Source organism: Silurus aristotelis (genome assembly GCF_946808225.1).
Source record: "Silurus aristotelis genome assembly, chromosome: 12".
NCBI lineage: Eukaryota > Metazoa > Chordata > Actinopteri > Siluriformes > Siluridae > Silurus > Silurus aristotelis.
In genome coordinates this window covers 21732198-21751178 of record NC_139585.1, presented here as the reverse complement: position 1 = coordinate 21751178, position 18981 = coordinate 21732198, and the positions used below count along the sequence as shown (strand labels likewise).

The 18981-nt window shown below is 37.8% G+C and overlaps 1 protein-coding gene across 1 annotated transcript in view; it reads left to right on the top strand.

Annotated features, from left to right (window-relative positions):
• pcdh15b (protocadherin-related 15b) overlaps positions 1–18981 on the top strand; it is a 226217-nt gene that overhangs the window by 194875 nt on the left and 12361 nt on the right. Inside the window, exons 25-31 of the mRNA XM_083556764.1 lie at positions 2848–2957; positions 4716–4856; positions 6807–6934; positions 12156–12371; positions 15281–15369; positions 16989–17165; positions 17923–18141. Coding sequence (XP_083412890.1) covers positions 2848–2957; positions 4716–4856; positions 6807–6934; positions 12156–12371; positions 15281–15369; positions 16989–17165; positions 17923–18141 — 1080 coding nt within the window. The remainder of the gene's footprint in view (positions 1–2847; positions 2958–4715; positions 4857–6806; positions 6935–12155; positions 12372–15280; positions 15370–16988; positions 17166–17922; positions 18142–18981) is intronic.

Genomic DNA, 18981 nt, shown 5'->3' with positions numbered 1-18981 from the left:
TAGATAAGCAGCCAGTTTAACAAATGCTGCTGCAAAAATGCCACAGGCTGTGAATAAAGGCAGGGTTACTGATCTCAAGATTCTATCGATTGTTTTTTTTATTTTAGTTCCTCTGTGAATGGAAATGGTCATTTTTATACCACAGCACCATTCAATTCAATTCTCAAATCATGAGGTGTGGAATAATTTTGTATTACAGCTCTTCTAGTCATAACATAACTGATTTAGGTTTATGTTATTATGTTGGTTTGAGTGTGCTATATTGTTTCTGTAGCAGCTTCTTATACATAGAGACTTGTACAGTAAACACAGATTACTATAAAAAGAAATTACAGTAAAAAATAAGCAGTTGTCTGTTTAGTAAAATGGTTTTTGTTACCTATTTAGTTAAACAAGTAATTTCTCACATAGAAGAGTCTTCATATATATTTTTTATCTATATCTATTTTTTCTTATAAGAATTTTATATATATATATATATATATATATATATATATATATATATATATATATATATATATATATTATAAAAAAATATCAGTACCTTGTACTACAGATGTGTACATCTGTAGTACACTGTAACTGAATTAATTTTAACTAACAGTTAAAATGTATGTTTTTTAATTTTATTTTATAATTCATTTCTCAATGCTCCTAGTGCTTTGAAACTCTCTAAACAGTTTTTTACTGATGCTTCTTAGGAAAACGTGCGTGTTTGATGAATGATGGCTTTCTAAATGCTACTTTTACCATTTTGTAGTAGTCCATCACGTGCACAGCATCAATCATTTTCCAAAGTGTATTGCCATTGTTTGTAGGTTGTCAGAGTCTTGAATTGGTTGCTATGGTGTTGTCAGGTCTCTATTGTATTCCAGTTGGTTCCTAGTGTGCTGCTTGGTGGTTGCCATGCTAATCAATGTGGTTGCTATGCTTTCCCAGCTGGTTGCTTGGATGTTGATAAGGAGTTGCTAGGTGGCCGTTATGGAGTCCCAGGTGGTTGCTAGGTCGTTAGGCTAGTTGCTTGATACAGAGGCCCAGGGTGTCATTTGGTTATCATCACAGTCCAGGTGGAGGAGTAATGCAGTTTTAATTGTCTTCAGTATACCTGAATGAAGAAAAGGAAGAAAGAAGAATCGATTAAACATGTTCAATGTATTTCTATTGAGAAGATCGTTACTCTACACAAGCAACCTTAATTCAGATTTTTTTTAAATCTGCAATTTTCCCATATGGAATCTACATACAAAAATTGTAACCCTGCAATACAGTACACATTGTCTAATATAAACATAATATTCAGAAAAAAGGGATATAAAGTATACTTTATTATCTTTTATTTCTTCATAAAATTTATTCAGATGATGTCACACTTTTCCCATAAGCCATTACACATTAAATACCGTATTTTTCAGACTATAAGCCGCTACTTTTTTCCCCACGTTTTGAACCCTGTGGCTTAAACCACGAAGCGGCTAATTTATGGATTTTAACTGGGTTTTTTCCCGGTTTCACAAACTTCAAGCCAAAAAAAATTGAGCGACATAACATTAGACCAATGAAATTTTCCGAACGGAAACGAAAAAAACGCACCTCACCTGATAGCTCGCTAACTCCAGTTGCAACAGAAATCATATAAGCACAAACAGGTTTCCAAAACTCGTGCTTTTTTATTTTTCTTGGTACCAGCGTTACGGGTTAGTCAAAGAAACTTAGAAATGAGCATCAGAAAATAATAAGGACATATTCCTCGGTCTTGCACACATGCAGTACTACTGGAAAAATGCGGTGGCATGCTATTCCCAAAATGCCGCTCTGCTCTTAAAGGAGCCACAACATATTTCACCCGTTACACCGTGTAACAGACACTGTCTTTCGTTAAAGCCTGTGTAAAGTTCATTAGTTTCAGTGTAGACAGGTTTATAGACAGGTGCGGCTTATTTATGTTTAAAATAAAAATCTTTGTCAAATTCAGTGGGTGCGGCTTATATATGGGTGCGCTTAATAGTCCGGAAATTCCGGTACTCTTAAGTGTAGTGCAGGCCCCTTAATGACATAGCAATACAAACCGAGCCCATCACTTCTAGACGTGATATTTTTCATTTCCACACCGCTGACTTTTTTATGCCAGCTGTTTGACTCTGAAACAGCTGCATCCCCTCAATAATCAGACATTCATGCATCACATGCACAACTCGGTGGCGTTTTTAATACCTTCGGTACAGCAAGCACTCCCGAGATTCTATTAACTATAGTAGCTGATTAATTACTCGTGTTCTTTTCTCTCTCTCTCCTTCTAAATGTGAATCGAGGGGGCTTTTACAGCCGTAATGAATCGAGGTCGTTTCACAAAACAGCAACTCAGCCATTGATTTGCGTCCATGCGCTCGGTTTTTAAGGATGTGAAAACCCTTTGGATATCACACACGCTGTCTGCATCTGCTGCTTTCTGTTACAAGGTAGTGGTTTAGATTGACATTTCCCAGCCAATCCCAGCATCAGCCGTGAGATACATCCAGTTGCACAGAAAGCTGAATGAAAGGTTTGTGCTCTTAAGCAGCTTTCCGTGCCGATGTTGTAGACAACGGTCCCTTATCTTTGCAATAGGAACATACCTCTTATGTGTTCAGAGACACTTATGGTGATGGGCACAATGCCCTCAAATGTGCTAGAGAGGATTGTTGGGCAGATTCAGTTTTTCTTTTCATCTTTTGAAAGTGGAAAAATTGAAAGTTTATTTTTGTAGTGAGGTAGAAATTTTGTCAGATGCTCTTCTTTTGTTGAAGTAAATTTTTCTCCCTGTGTTTGCGATGTGTGCGTGTGTGTGGGTCGGTATGTGTGTGCGAGCAGGTTCCCACCAGTCAGTGAAAACGCTCCCGTAGGAAGAGTGGTCGGGGTCATCCTGGCTTCTGCCATAAATCAGAGCATTGTCTACTCCATCACTGAGGGGAATGAAGGGGGTAAGTGCTCACTTTTACCTCTACACTACACAGCTGATGTGGACAGAGAGCAAGTGTAATTGACCTATGACAGTCAAATACGGTTAATGCTGCTAATAAGGATTATACACTGGGAGTGACATAGAGGGCTTAGGTAAGGAGAGCATTTTATTAATGAAATCATCCTTTATAAAGGCCTTCAATAAGAGGATGACGCAAAATTGGACACTGACCATAATAGAGACCCTGGTTCATTATAAGCAGCCTGCAGGATGAGTGAAAGCTTGGAGTAATGTATTACATTAAAATGTGTAACACATCAAGCTCAGAATAAGAAGATTGCAGATTCAGGAGAAAGATAGAGCACGGCTGCTGAGAGAGCTCCAGAGCATGGACGGGAGGCTTTGAGGTGCAGTTTCTTATTGCTTCAGTTGTCTTTAGGGAAAAGAAGAGCGGTAAAGGGAGAGAGAGAGAAGCATATTATCGGTAATATTAAGCCTCACGCTCGAAGTGTGTTCAGGTGAAATTGCTTGCTATATTGGGAATCGCATTAAATACATCGGGGGCTAGTCCGAAAATGAGAGAGAATTGGTTTGGGTTTCCTCTCATCAGAATCAGAGCATGCAGCCTAATCAAAGTGAGAGTTGTTGGCGTAAAAAAAAAAAAAGAACAGGTTAAGACCATGCCTACCTTACAGAGTCGCTGACGCTAAGCGGTTCAGCATAGTGACATCATCTAAGAGAGGAAATAAACTTTAATTAATGAGGATGAGCCCTCAGTGGCAGCTGGTGTTTGCATCTGAAATCCTAATTTTACTCACTGCATTACCAATTGATGGCCTTTAGACCAAGACTAATGGAACACAGCAAAAAAAAGATTCACATCCCTAATTACGAACGAAAGGTTCCAGAGGTTAGATTATGGTAACTTTTTCCTAGTAATATTCATTTTGGGTTTTTTTTTTTTTCGGTTATTTTTTTTAGCAGTTTTTTATTCTAGCATGGTAGGTTGAAAATTTTCTAGCTGTCTTCTAATTTTGATTCATCCCATGACTGAAGTCTTTCGATTCCTTTAATCAGAATAATTTGTTCAGATTCATTCACTGATTCTTTGCATAAGTTTCATCAGTGCAGGCAAGGTTGTGGAGGGTAATGAATAAGAATAGAAATGTAGTAATCTTTTAGTTTTTAGTACTGCAAAAGTAAAAAAAAAAGAAAAGAAGATATTATTTTTATACCTTAATGTATAGCAGAATATGCTTTGGACAACACAACATTTATAGCATTTAGCAGATGCCCTTATTTTAGATCGACTTACATTTAATATCATTCATACAACTGAGCAGCTATGGGGTTAAGGGGCCTTGCTCAGGGGCCCATGAGTGGCTGGGATTTGAACTGCCTTAACCACCAAGCTACCACCTCCCCCACAACAAGACATTAGGCCTGTCTTAGTATTATTTTAGGCTTGTTTCTACTCACTTTTTTAAGGGGGGGTGAACTAAAGGAAACACAGTCATATATTAGCCTGAGCCTCATATATCAATAAGTCTAAAAATCCTTCTTTGTTTACCTATTTGTTTCATTCACAAACAACAATTACCAGTTTGTGTTTTTTTTATTTTTTTTTATTTACAGCGATGTGAAAAATAGTGTAGCTCTTTTCACTTTTAATAACAACAGCAAAGCTGGTACATTACATTGCAGATTATTATTACAGTATTGCCTGATTTGTAGATTCACAACCCTAACCTCAAATAATCATACACTTCTGCAATAGGCGAATTCAGCCTGAACAACCAGACTGGAATGATCAGCACAGCTAAGCCCCTGGACTTTGAGAGGAACAGCAGCTACGTGCTACGTGTGGAGGCCGACTCCATGAGAGTGATCTCATCCAACCTGCGGGCCCCAGCAAAAAGTGAGTCAACTACCAGTTCGGTCACTCCACCACCCACTATGCGGTTGAAATCTCGACACGATGTTTCTTCTTGTCATAAACTCTAAGCCTTGTTGTTGTTTACTGACGTCAGTGTTCAGAAAAGGTTTCCTCTTTTTTTATTTACGCCTAATAAAAACACGTTGTAGCTTAAGCACATATCAGGGATTAATTAGAAATGTCTGCCATCAATTACGCAGCTGTAATGAGGTGCTGTTTTGATTTGGTTGTCGTGAAAATTTTTTATTAGTTTGTTGGATTGCTGGAGGCATTTGTTTTATTTACATGATTTTTCCCAGTATGTTGACACGCTTGAAGCAGTCCAAATTGTCATTTTCTCAGATCTGTGTTTGCGTTAGATTACGTTTCTCTAGGTTTAAAAATCAATTCCTCAGAAAATCATTGCACGTCACAGGCATTCATGTCAACACCACACAGCGCCTCTGTCAGTGAACATTTTCTGGCAGACATTCTGACAGTTCCATACTTCACTAAAAAGCTTCAGCAATTGATGATTATGCAAATGTAGATGAGGTAGCATGTGAACGGGCTGATTAATATGACTGGAAAAGGCTGCATGTATCGCCTCTTGAACTATGTGGATGCAAGCTCTTTTGCTCAATTAGTGGAAACAATTAAGTAAAACACAGATCAGCCTGCGGTGATGCATTAGTAGTGACCATGTGACATGCTGTGGTCAAGTAGGCCATTGCGAGTGCCACTGGTGAAGAGAATGTTCGGGAAGCCCGCTGGCACGCTACTGCGATCTGCCAGATGAAGAATGAAGCTATCACTGTCCCTCACTGAGAAACGACATGACTTGGCTTTCTGCTATAAGAAATGACAGAAGAGAAAGAGGGAATAATCTACCGAGCAATATTTTGCTATGTATAGGAACTCACTTTATCAACTCCGACGAGTTGGAGTGGAGCGGCCCCCCATTGGCAGCGTAATTTAATCAGAGATTTATTTCTTTCCTGCAATTGAGATTAAGTGATACAATAATGCTGTAACGCTATACGTTAATATTCACCACCGCCCCTTTAACTTTTCCACATTTTGTAGTGCTTTAACTAGGAATTAAATTGGGCATAATTTAGGTTATATGTCAGTAGATCACTATCAAAACCAATGTAGCTTGCAGAATTATTTTCTAACTCCAATTATATAATACTTAATTATTTGGCAATGCAGCTTGCAAAGATATTTACAAATGAAAAAATGTATTTGCTGATTATGTAAGTATTCACTATCTACTGCTCTAAAATCCCTGATTCTCATACAACTACTTGGCATTTCAAGTCAAGTCAAGCAGAACTCACATTAGAAGAAGTCGAATGGAGTTTTTTGTGCATTTTAGATGTTCCATGGATTTGTGGTCCCCTGGTGGTCTAGTGGTTAAGATGCAGCGCTCTCACCGCTGCGACCCGGGTTCGATTCCCGGTCAGGGAACCATCCCCAGCCACTCTTAGTGCCGGTCCCAAGCCCGGATAAATTGGGAAAGGGTTGCGTTAGGAAGGGCATCCAGCGTAAAACGTGCCAAATCAAACGTGCGGAGGATCCGCTGCAGCGACCCCTAACGGTAGAAGCCGAAAGAAAGTTTTTTAGATGTTCCATGGATTTAAATAATTGAAATATACCATAATTATATAAATATATATTTTCCTGAATAACCCCAGTGTGATAAAGAACATACCTAAACAGTTAGCATTAGGAGGACAAAGAAACCACATAAAAACAAGCACAATGAACATCACCAATTGAAAATGTGAAATTAAATTGAAAAGATCCTGCAGAACATGGTTTAATCTGGAATACAGCAAAAGGACAGATAATCAAAAAATAAATAAATAAATATAAAGCAACCAAAAGACTAAGTCACAGAACACTATATTGTGAATTATGTGTTTGATTTGTCTTTTTTGATCACAGGTAACACAGCGAAGGTGTTCATCAATGTGCAAGATGAAAATGACCATCCACCTGTTTTCACTAAACAGCTCTACCTGGCAGGGGTCACAGAGGACGCGAAGACTTTCACATCTGTCCTGCAGGTTGAGGTTTGTACTGGAACGTTGAACAAATCACCATTTCATAATAGTCTGCCATGCATTTTGAGCTGGGAACATCGGAGCTGCCAAACTGGCCTGCAAGGTTCAAACTGAGCCAAGTAGCAACACTGCAGGAATAAAAAGTCAAGACGAGAGCTGGGTCTGACACACAATCCGTTTTAAAGTCAGTCATTATTGACATTATTGACAGGCTTGTCTTTTGTTTTGGCATATTTTTTTTAATCAATAAATAAAACATTAGGTACATTTTTAGCCATACATGTCCCTCAACCATGCAGTTTTTACTCTTTAAAACTTTGAAGGCATGTAATGGAAAAAAAAAAAAACTGAACAACAAATGCAACCGAAGGTGTCGGTTTCACTCTGATTCGGACAAATAAAACCGATTAATCGGCATGAAAGCACAATTTGGATACAACATATTTAATGTGCCTCGGGTTTATGCAGCAGTTTTAGAATAGACTTAAAAACAGTGTGGACACTTTGGATTGTTCTTTGATAGTCTGTGCACAAGGTTTTAAGGTAGCATCACCTTCTGAGGCTCCTGTATATTTAAAATGATACCCAGTAAATCACATACACATAAACATTTAGTCGCTTTTAAATATTCTATTGTAATGAAATCGTGCATCATGATAAAGTCTTGGGTAAGTACTTATTCATTATTGTTTAATGTCTGCTCAGAAGAAAGCTTCAGCAGCGCCTCGGTCGCACCGAATGACAATCCATCGCCTCAGATGTAGCTGTCTAGACAGAAAATTGTCTCCGACTCTGAATAGGTATAACTCATGTGTCTCACCAGTGCAGGTGTTTTTCAGATTTTTTTTTTAGGATGGTAATGGATGCACTGTTTGTTAAGTGAACGCTAGTCCACAGTGTAAAGCAGGTGTGGACTCTAGCCGGCCGGTTTGTGTGAGATTGTTTGGCTGTGAAATTTCCAAAGCACCGTGATACAGAACTCACCGTAATTGTCAACAGTGCAGACGACGAAAAGCCTGCCATGAAGATCCTCGTAAATCAGCCAGGCATTCTCCTCCAGCACATAAACTCTCTTCATTAATGGCCTTTCTCCTCATTTTCACAGATCCCCCACCCCCTCACTTTTCCGCTCTCTATACTCTATACCTCGCTCTCAGCAGCCAGTGTCTTTTGCCATGTATGAGCTGTAATTATGGTCACTCTGGCATTCTTGTGGAGAGAGGGAAACCAACACACACTAAAGGTAATTTTTTTTAATGTGTATAATGGCTGAGAGATGCGACTCATTCAGTCATCTGTGGTTTCCTGAAGCCAAGGTTTTACTCCCTCTTTCATGATGCATGAGCATTTTTTTTTATTTTTATAGTGCGTTGAATTATGTGTCCTTTTAAATACTGGAATGGCACAGTGATGTGAGAAGGCCTTAGAAAGGAGTGTGAAATAAATATACACATTATACGCCTTTCTTTGTAACTCTATTGGCCAGCACATACGTATGACCTGCACACAAACTGAAATGATGTGAACTAGAACACAATCGATTTCAATGATAATTGTTCAATAGAAAAAGATCAATAACCATTGGATTTGTTGCTGAATAAGTTTCTACAATAGACTCAGATTTGTAGCAGTGGGCATGAGTGTGGGTTTTTTCCTTCTATATAGGCTGTTTGTTTAGGGAAATGTATTTTTAATAGCATTTAACGCCAGCCAGTCTAAAATTGCAACTGAATTTAAAAACAGCTTTTCATTTAAGTCATTTCAATAAGGTGTAGCACTTCTTGTGTAGTAAATCTTCCAGAATCTTAGAGATTAATTTTTTTTTTTTCTTAATGCAGCAGTTTTCCAACTGCTTGATGCCAATTTTATAACCTCTTTATCTCTGTAAATCTGCTTTGAGAAAATGCCTGTTGTTAAAAGTGCTATGTAAGTAAAAATGAATTGACGTGATGCCAAATCATTGACATAGTTATCATTCTTTTTTAATTATAATATAAAGGTGTAATTAAGAACTGCTGTAACATTTGAATAATTTATAATGTTGGTATTATGTAACATTAACTAAATTACCAAAAATTATTCATTTTGAATTATTATTATTTACAATTATTTAAATTTAGTTAAAATAATTCACCAAAACAATGTGTTGGTATGAGAAAAGAATCCATGACGGGGGTTGTAACATTTTTTCATATACATTTTTTTCATATGATATCCTTCAAAGTCAAATGACTCCATATGCATTTGCAACTCTAATAAAATACAATAAAAAAATTAAAAAATTTATTTTATTATTTTATTGACTTTTAGCGCAAAGTTAAGCTGCACCTTAAAACCATCAGTCTACTAACATTTCCGTGCACAGCTGTGCTTGGGAATTGAAGCCAATGTGGCCGTGCCTGTATGTGGCCCGTGCGCAAATGTTTCGGTGTATGCAGATGGAGTGTTAAAAGGTGTCTGAGCAAGAGGGCAGCATCTTCTTCTCGCGCACACTCTCAGAGATGTGACGGCAGGAAAGCCATCACGACTCATGTAATAAATTGCAATAGATTTGTAAAGCAGCTCAGCAGTGCACAGCTCCGACTAATCTACATTCTCATCCCTCTTTAAGTAGTTTGAAGGTAGAGAAAAAAAACTGTGAAAAAAACAACTGCTGCTTGGTCTGTCACCTGGGAAAGAAGTTGAAAGGGATGCTTGTATTCTCGTCATGCCAACAGATGCACGGTGGAGCAGACTGACAGTGAATCCATTGTTCAGCATTGCCGCTCTGCTAATTAGTGTCAATGTGATACATTGCTCTTAAGTGAAACAAGACCTTTGAATTTCCTGTTCTGTAGTGTATCCAAGTTAGAAATAGGACAAACACGAAGGAATCCAGATCGCACACAAATGTATGCATGTCAGTTGTGTAGCATGTAACATTGCTGGATCATCAGCTCCCTCTAGCATTTGACTGATTTATTGATGTTACTGAAGCTCCAGTGTTCTTGAAAGCTTATTCATCTTTCTGTAACACTAATGACACAGATTTCAATTTTATTCACAGGTTTATTCATTTATTCTTACTAAATATATGACATGAGTCATGACAATCATGCAATTAATGATTATTGATGATTATTAATGACAATTGGGATATTTTAAATATTGATTAACAGATTATTAACAGAAATTAATACTCTAATCAACATGGTCATAGAAAAATATGGACAGAATAATATTGAAACCACAGTCAACATAGAGCATGAAGACAAAATATTATTGTAAATGTTTTAAAGTAATTATGTTTTTTTTTTTTTATTACATAAATCCTCAGGACACCAAATGGAACTTTTGCTATGTTTTCACACAGATGGTTTTAATTGCTGGATGTGTGCACCATGGTGGATTTTGGTGCTGGATTTGAGACTTGACACATCAGTGAAACTAATGTTTTTTCATTAATTAAAAATACAATTATTAGAAACATTTCGGTTGAGTAAAGAAAGGACGTCGTGAATAAATGTGTGTTGCATTAAAGGTTTGCCTAAAAATATTTATTTATTTATATTTTTAATAAAAATAGTCAAACAGAAATGCTCACAGCATTAATCATGCGTTAATAAAATCTGTGCTGTTAAAATAAATTTATATGCACATATATTATATATTATTTATTTAAATTATAGTGTGTGTGTGTGTGTGTGTGTATGTATGTGTGTGTGTGTGTGTATATATATATATATATATATATATATATATATATATATATATATATATATATATATATATATATATATATAAAATACACTATAATATATATACACTATAATATATAAAGGTAGTCCTTCACTTACGATGGAGATGTGTTCCGATGACCTGATCAGTATTGGGTATTATACTGTAATTTGTTAATAATGAAAAAAATTGTAGTACATAATTTATCAAAACAAAGCAATTAATAGTACAGTAATGTATACATTTTTACGGTATGCATGTATGTATGTGCAAGAGCGCTGGTCTGGTGCGAGAGGAGAGTGGAGTGTCAGGTGATAGCGATAAAAAGGAGAGAGACAAGGGCTAAAATTGGGCATTGAAACACCAAAAACAGAAAAAGTAGGCGCTCCAAAAAAGGAAGACAATGGCTTTTTGCTTTGATAATATGACATGCTTACATGACTGCCTGTAGTTGTTATAAAAAGAGCCAATTTTTTCTTTACCTACAAATTTAAACGTAACTACAAAGGAATAAAGATATAATACGGCTTTAGTAAGAAAAGTAATTGCTACTAGTAATTGTTTGGCTCCAAGTGGCACAACACTGTTGTGAATGATCACATGTTCAAAAAAAGACAAAGCTGCAGCAGAGTTGTCTAAATTGCCTGTGCATTCTGAGTTGGAAGGACGGCACCAGACCGATTTAATGAGTAGCCAACCATGGGTGTCTGTAAGTGAAGGCAGATAGGCAGTGTTTTTCTCCAAGTGTTTTCAGCTGCCCTTTAACGTATCATGAGTAATAGCTTGAAAAATTGCTTCACGTGTCTCACAGGAAGTATGCGCTAGCCTTCACCCACATTTGGCAGCTAATGTGTCACAGAATTGTCACACATTTACCCAAATGACCTCATTTATGACCTCACGGAAAAAACTAAAATACACGTAAGAAAATCACTGCTTGGGTATGGTTTGTGTGTTATAAGCAGGTTTATTCCAGAAGCTGTTTAAATGATGAAACTTGATGTTTTAGGGACATTATCTAGCCAGGCTAAACTGGCTAGAGTGGTACTGCTGTTCCTAGCTAGCAAAAAGTTCACATGTTGTGCTAGATATTTGTGTTCGATCTGTGAGAGACTGTTCGATTTGACTTTTTTTTTTCCTTCGCAGTGGTAATAAAAATGCCAGACACGAAGCCTAAGTACTAAGTCTGCTTTTGAACCCCACACGGCTGACCTTAACATTGGGTGACAATATTCGGATTTGGAAACAGCCAGAGCTATCTGTCTGGATAGTGCTACCAGAAAAACACACTCGCAAGTCCACACACATAAAAATGCTTCTAAATCACTGTCACTGCAGAGAAAACCCTAAGAATTCTCAGTGCAGAGAAGACCAGTGTGCTTGTGACAGCTCTGTCATCCTAAAGCTAACATCCTACAAATCTTCGAGTGGGAGCTGTAGTTGGGCTATATCGCTAGACCTGCTTTTTATCTCACATGTCATTGGCCTGTTTTTTTTTTTTTTTTTTAACCAGGCTCTGGATAAAGACACAGGAAATTATAGTGGCATGAAGTACCGACTTGTCATCCCTCCCACAGCAGAAGGGAAGGACAGCTTTGTGATCGAACCATACACTGGAGTCATTAAGACCGCCATCATGTACCGAAACATGCGCCGCTCCTACTTCAGATTCGAAGTTGTCGCCACTGACAATTATGGAGAGGGCCTGAGCAGCAGCGCGCAAGTAGTGGTGAGTATGCCAGTGAGCTCTTTATAAAGAGGGACCAAGAGTGGGAAAGAAAGAAGTACAAAGACAGCCAGTGTGATGGATAGAAGAGCAACACAGAGAGAAAAAAAGACTCGTGGGGGGAAAAAAGGAGTGTAGGTAAGGTAGGAAAACTGTAAAACTTCATTTGTCTCGATACCGGCTTACCAGCAGTATATTAATATTATTTAAATTCCCTGTGACTCTTCATTCATTTTTAAATCTTTAAATGAGTTTGACTAAATATTAAACAAAGTTTTCTGCCCAGATTAAGCCTAATAGTACACTAGATCTTTTATCTGAAGCATAGTTTTTAGACATTTTTTGCATTTCAATCCACATTGGCTGCATCAGAGAACTGTAAAATCATAATCTACAAAGACAACCTGACTGGGCAACTTTTTACTGTATGACATACCAACATGAGAAAACACAATAAATGCAAATATGAGAATTATTGCATTGTATAGTGAGTTGAAGCTACACTTCTGTGGAAAATGCAAAAACTAAAAAAGCTAGTTACTAGCTAGTACTTCTAAAACATATCAAATTAGAAGAAAAAAAAAAGTTTTACTATTCATAACTCATATTCAAGTGCTGGAGCTTCAAAGAAATGAAATTAAATCAAGGTGCACAGTTGCTCTTTCTCATGTCAGTCGTGTGTGAAAATGCAGCCAAGACCTGACTGGAGAGAACTGTCTTCATCCACCACTTGGCAGGAAGATCACATGAAACATCTAGTGGAAACTCATGGTTGTTCTGAAGATAAAAAGATACTCCTAGATCTTGTTTATAACTTATTTGCTTGCTTACTTATGTGTGGTAAGCACAAGCATATGTTCAACCAATCTCTTGGTCGACATGTTAAACAGGCCAAAAAACTGGCACATTTACAAAAATACTATAGCTAGAACTAGTGGCTATAGTGTGTCTCTGTTAAAGTAGAGTGGAAAACTAGCATCACTGGAAAATGTATGTATATATATGTATATGTGTGTGTGTGTGTGTGTGTGTGTGTGTGTGTGTGTGTGTGTGTGTGTGTGTGGCAGCATAATGCATAAATTAATTCATGTACAGATAAAGAGCCTAATGTTCACAGTCCCTAAAGTCTATACACAACAGTGCAGTAAACAAAAAAACATTGCATGAGCAACAGTTCTGTAGGTGGAAACATCTCCTAGATAAGAGAGATCAGAGGAGAATAAACCTACTGGTCTGAGCTGCCACCGGGAATATAATACCTCAACTAATCACTCATTACTACTGTGGTGAGCAGACAAGCATCTTCTCATACAATAAAAAGACATCACCTTCAACAGTCTTCTGGACAGTCTTCAACTATCCCATGTGAGTAAGTCTGCTCTCATAATAACCTTGCATTCTTGTTGTGGGCTGACAGAAGTGAAACCTGATATGGTCTATTGCTTCTGTAGTCCATCTACCTCAAGGTTTGATCTTTTGAGTGTTCTGGGATGCTTTTCTGTACAGTGTGGTTGCAAAGAGTGCTTAGTTGAGTTACTATAGACTGTCTGTCATCTTAGACCAGACTTTTTTTTTTTTACTTTTGCACTATTCTGTGTAAACTCTACAGACTGTGGGCAAAAATCCCAGGAGATTTGTAAAATACTCAAACAAGCCCTACTGACACGAATGACCATGCCAAGGTTAAAGTCACAGAAATCACACTTTTTCCCCAACTCTGGTTTTTGATGTGAACATGAACTGAAGCCCTTGACTTTTATACACATGGTTTTATGCATTATGTTGCTGTCTGATGAATGGCTGAAAGGATGACTCTATGAATAATCAGGTGTACAAATGTTCCTGTTGAATAAACCAGTGATTTTGTGGTGAAAGTCCCAAAACAGACTGTGAATCTAGCCTGTATTCTTCTCACATACAGTGTGAGTGCTGACTTTACTAACAGTGGCATTGTTAACACCAGGTCAGGATTGTTTTCCTCATTATTGATTGCTCCAGCTATGTTATTGACATGAGCAAGCAACCAAGCATGCAAGAGTGGTACTCTGGTGTTTTTACTGAAGCTTTATGTTCTTGTTTTCTGGAAAGCTGGACATTTATCACTTTACCTTTACAAAGACAAAAATCTTATATTAGATGGCATAGGGTTGGTTTATTTCTATACCCAGGTAATACAATCCAAGACTTGACCAATGCTGATAAATAGCAACACTGATTTGTGATCAGATACCCTGTCAAGATACCATTTAAGCTAAAAAAAATTTCCGAGCTTAGCTCCGTATGCCAGTTCCTTGGCTGATCGAAGTGAATGAATTTGCACTTCTTAACGGTCCACCAGAAGGAATCCAGTGAATGCCAGTTGGAAGGTCTTGTGAATGGGCAATTAAACAGTAACGTATCTGCAAACTGGATCCATTAACTGGTGCTTAATGAAGCAAAATGGAGTCAGGACAGACCTACTTTTTTATGTCCTTGTAGCCATTAAACAAGGACACACTTAAGGAAGAGGAGAGTTTACATTGGGTTGTGAACCTAAGAAACTAGGAAATAAGGCATGTATGCATTTGTAGTATTATACAAACATAGTTCTCATGTAATTAGAGCATTCTAGAAGTATTCAATTGATATTACACGTTAGGTATGTCAATAAATTGTCCTCATACTGTTAACATCAGTGTTAGAGTATCCTAGAGCATCTAGAAAACTCGGTTTAAGATTAATGTCATTGGAATCAAAAGTTCCCTAACATTTAAATGTATTTATTTGTTGTAAGCAGCTCCTAAAATCTTGAAATGCGTTTTTATTAAAGCAAGAATATTAAGTGGCAGAACATGTTGGATTTAATTTCACGGACATTTTTGGCTTGCAAGCTTTTATTGACATCATAATTCTTCAGTCATTACATTCCCCAGGTGTCCGTGGTCAATCAACTGGATATGCAGGTGGTGGTGTCCAATGTGCCCCCGACTGTGGTGGAGCAGAACAAGGAGCAGCTGATTGGGTAAAGGCATCTCCTCCTTCCCCATCACCCAGACAAAGATAAATGGCTAAACGTATTATTCTCCCTCGAATGAAGGTGTACCAGGCATCACCCGAAAGCAGATTATACTTGTAATATGGAAATAAAAAATGAAAGGGTCAGCATGTTTCCAAGCCGAGCCCCTTGGGTGCAGCTGGTACGGGTGTGGCATAGTTGTTTTCATGCATAGAACGAATCATTCAGCCGTTTGATTCTTTCAGCCGCACACGTCTCTGAAGCAGACCTCCTGCTGTGGCCCAGTTCCCTAAAAAGAGAAAAAGCCAAAGCAGACTTACTTTAGCTTCTCCTAATGGATATAGCCAAAGCATTCACCAGTCACTCTTCCTCTTTTTCTTTGATTCTTATTTCCTTTTGTTTACACATGACCGGTATTGGACGGGATTTGTGTGTTTTGATAGCTTATCAAACAGGATGGAGCCTTACCACTTTACTTGCCAGACATTGTGTTTGGAGGACAGCAAGACATGATGGAAAGGTGTCTCCAAGGAAGGTGGCAGTGAGAAAATTCAATGTACCACACACGTTCATGTCCACAAATGTGACAGTCACTCTGTTATTTTGAGTTACCTGACCTCTCAGTCCAATGTGCTGTTTCTCACCATTGGAACTCTATATATCCATTCTTCTTTTATGTCACCCAAATAAACACACTCAAATACACTTCTATATACAGCTATCCCTATGTCCCACATAAAGTGTGACAAAAAATAAATAAATAAAATCTCTCTCTCTCTCTCTCTCTCTCTCTCTCTCTCTCTCTCTCTCTCTCTCTCTCTCTCTCTATGTATGTATATAGATGGATGGATAGATAGATAGATAGATAGATAGATAGATAGATAGATAGATAGATAGATAGATAGATAGATAGATAGATAGATAGATAGATAGATAGATAGATAGATAGATAGATAGATAGATAGATATTTGAGACAGGTTCAGAACATCGAATCAAGTCACAGATTCAAGTCTTATATTATCAACCTCTCTCTTTCCAAACTAATCAAATTTTACCCATCAAATTCTACATATTTTTTAAGAAATGTAAATATCCAAGGAAGAAACCTGGTGTGTATATAAGGTAGGATATTTGAGCTCTTTTTATTACTCATATTTCCCAATATCCAAATTGAGAAATCAATTAGCATTATTTACCTCCCTGTTTCTAATGTGGACACTAAATTTTGCTGCTTGTTTACTGGTGCATGTTGAACACAGAATGCTTTCTCATGCTTCCTGCTACAGGTTGTATGTATGTGTATTCTATTCGGTCCCAAGCCCGGATAAATGGGGAGGGTTGCGTTAGGGAGGGCATCCAGCGTTAAAAAAAACATGTGCCAAATCAAACATGCGGATGGTCCGCTGTGGCAACCCCTAAAGGGAGAAGCCGAAAGATTGGATCATTGGCTAAAACAGTGGCGATCACGTCCATGTTCCGCATTCTCTACATCTGTAGTGGTTTGAAATCTGAATATAGGTTGTGCCACCGTTTTATTTTGAATTAGCTAATCCAGTTTATTGGTAAATTAATAAAAAAAAAATCCTATGCTATACTTAAAGTCTATATATTTTTTCCTTTGCAGTATCCTGGAGCATTATGTTCAGGACCAGGTCCCAGGTTCCAAGGTAGTGGTGGAATCCATTGGGCCACGGCGATATGGAGAAAGCTACGATCAGGAAGATTATTCTAGTTCAGACCTCATGGTGTATGCCATCGACCCCCTGACCAACAGGGCTCTCTCTAGGCAGGAGTTGTTCAAGTAAGCCTCTTGATGTTTATCTCCAACCCCTACTTCCATTATTCTTTATTCCCAGTCTCTTCAGTTCCTACAACCTTACCTACATTCGACTGACCTGGCCTTTTTCTTCACCCCAGCTTTGAGCACCCGCAAGGTGCCCTCATTCTTCCCTGAAAAGACTTCTCATTGTTGTACCCTTTCATGATGCCAGCCCCAGTTATGTCATTCAACCTTTTGACAAGCAGTGACTGCTCTTTCCTGAAGACACTTCTTGCCCCCCACCCTCCCCTAACAACCTCAGCTAGCTAAAATGACAACCAAATATACGCTTACAGGGTTTTTGGAGTTAGACTTAAATAGGTTACAAATCTCCACTAAGTTTTCAAGTCAGGCACAAGCACATTAAGAGGCCTTATTTTTTTTCATTCTCTTTTTACTTGCTTATAAAAAAAAATGTGCATGTACATGGTGACAGCAACAATTTGCTCTTTGCTAAACAAAGTGTAGCATAACAGCCATTAAAAAGCATTTTTTTTAGGCTTGGTGTGGCATACTCTGGAATCTTCAAGGACTCCAAGTAAGATATAGTGCAGCCTTAAAACCTGACAAGTTTCTTATGCTGTCTGACAGACTGAATTCTGTGTATGATAAAGCATGTGAATCAGAAGATGATAAAGTATCCATGGTCCAAACGGTTCACTTGATTTATTGATGGACAAGTATAAGCATCTTCCACATGCTTTCTATCCGTTTGCAGTTATTATTTATGCTCTTTCAGGTTTCTGGATGGAAAGTTACTGGACATTAATAAGGAGTTCCAGCCATACTTGGGCCGGGGAGGACGCATCCTGGAGATCCGCACACCCGACTTGGTGCAGACAGTGAAGAAAGCAGTGCAGTCATTGGGCTACACGGAAGGAGCACTGCTGGCCCTCGCTGTTATCATCATTGTTTTCTGCCTCCCTGCTATTGTTATTGTCATCATCACATATCGACAGTGAGTACGCTTAAGTAAATAATGCTAATGCTCTATCCCACTGACCCAGTCCATATCTTTTTATATCAAAATTATATGATAAACTAATGTTCTTTTTTTATTGTGTTTTTCTTCTATATCAACAGTTAGTACTAATATTGTTTTTTGACTATCTTGAACACCTTGTTAGTCTCTAGTCCAAATAACTTCCTATTACACTGAAGTAAACATGAGGGTACACAGGCAAAATTCTATTAGTTATTTATCAACATAGGGAAGATTAGTGTGTATTAGTCACAATTAAATTAAAACGACAAAACTGTGTTGACAAAAACAGCTTAAATCTGGCAATTGCTAGATTCCTGAGACTCCCCTTATTCATTGTTTGGCTGTAATTAACCTGCCAAGAAGTGTCCAGTGTATTTTACCCCTATTGGAAGTGAGATAAAAAAAAAGAATATCCAAAGGATCCAAAGGCAGTGTTTTGGGGTCAACGAGTCAATTTGGAATGCATGCCAGAAAAAAAGCCTTTCTTTCATCTAACCCTAAATATAAGTTAGTTGGGTTTAGTGAACACTGCTTGAGCTTGGAATGTTTGTGGGAACTCAAAGTGGGTTTTGGAATAAGTGAATAAGGGAGAATCTCTACCGTAAAGTATGGTGGAGGTGTTAATGAAGGTGTTGTGATGTTGCAAGGCTGTTTCACCTCCAACTAAAACAGGAACCTTGTTACAATATAAAGTGTCATTAAATCCATTGAGTGCTAAGAGATTTGGAAATTAAAATCTCACCTCTTTTACCAACAAGCTACAATTGGGTAATAGTTTTATCAATCCCACGAGGCAGCGATCCCAGACATCCA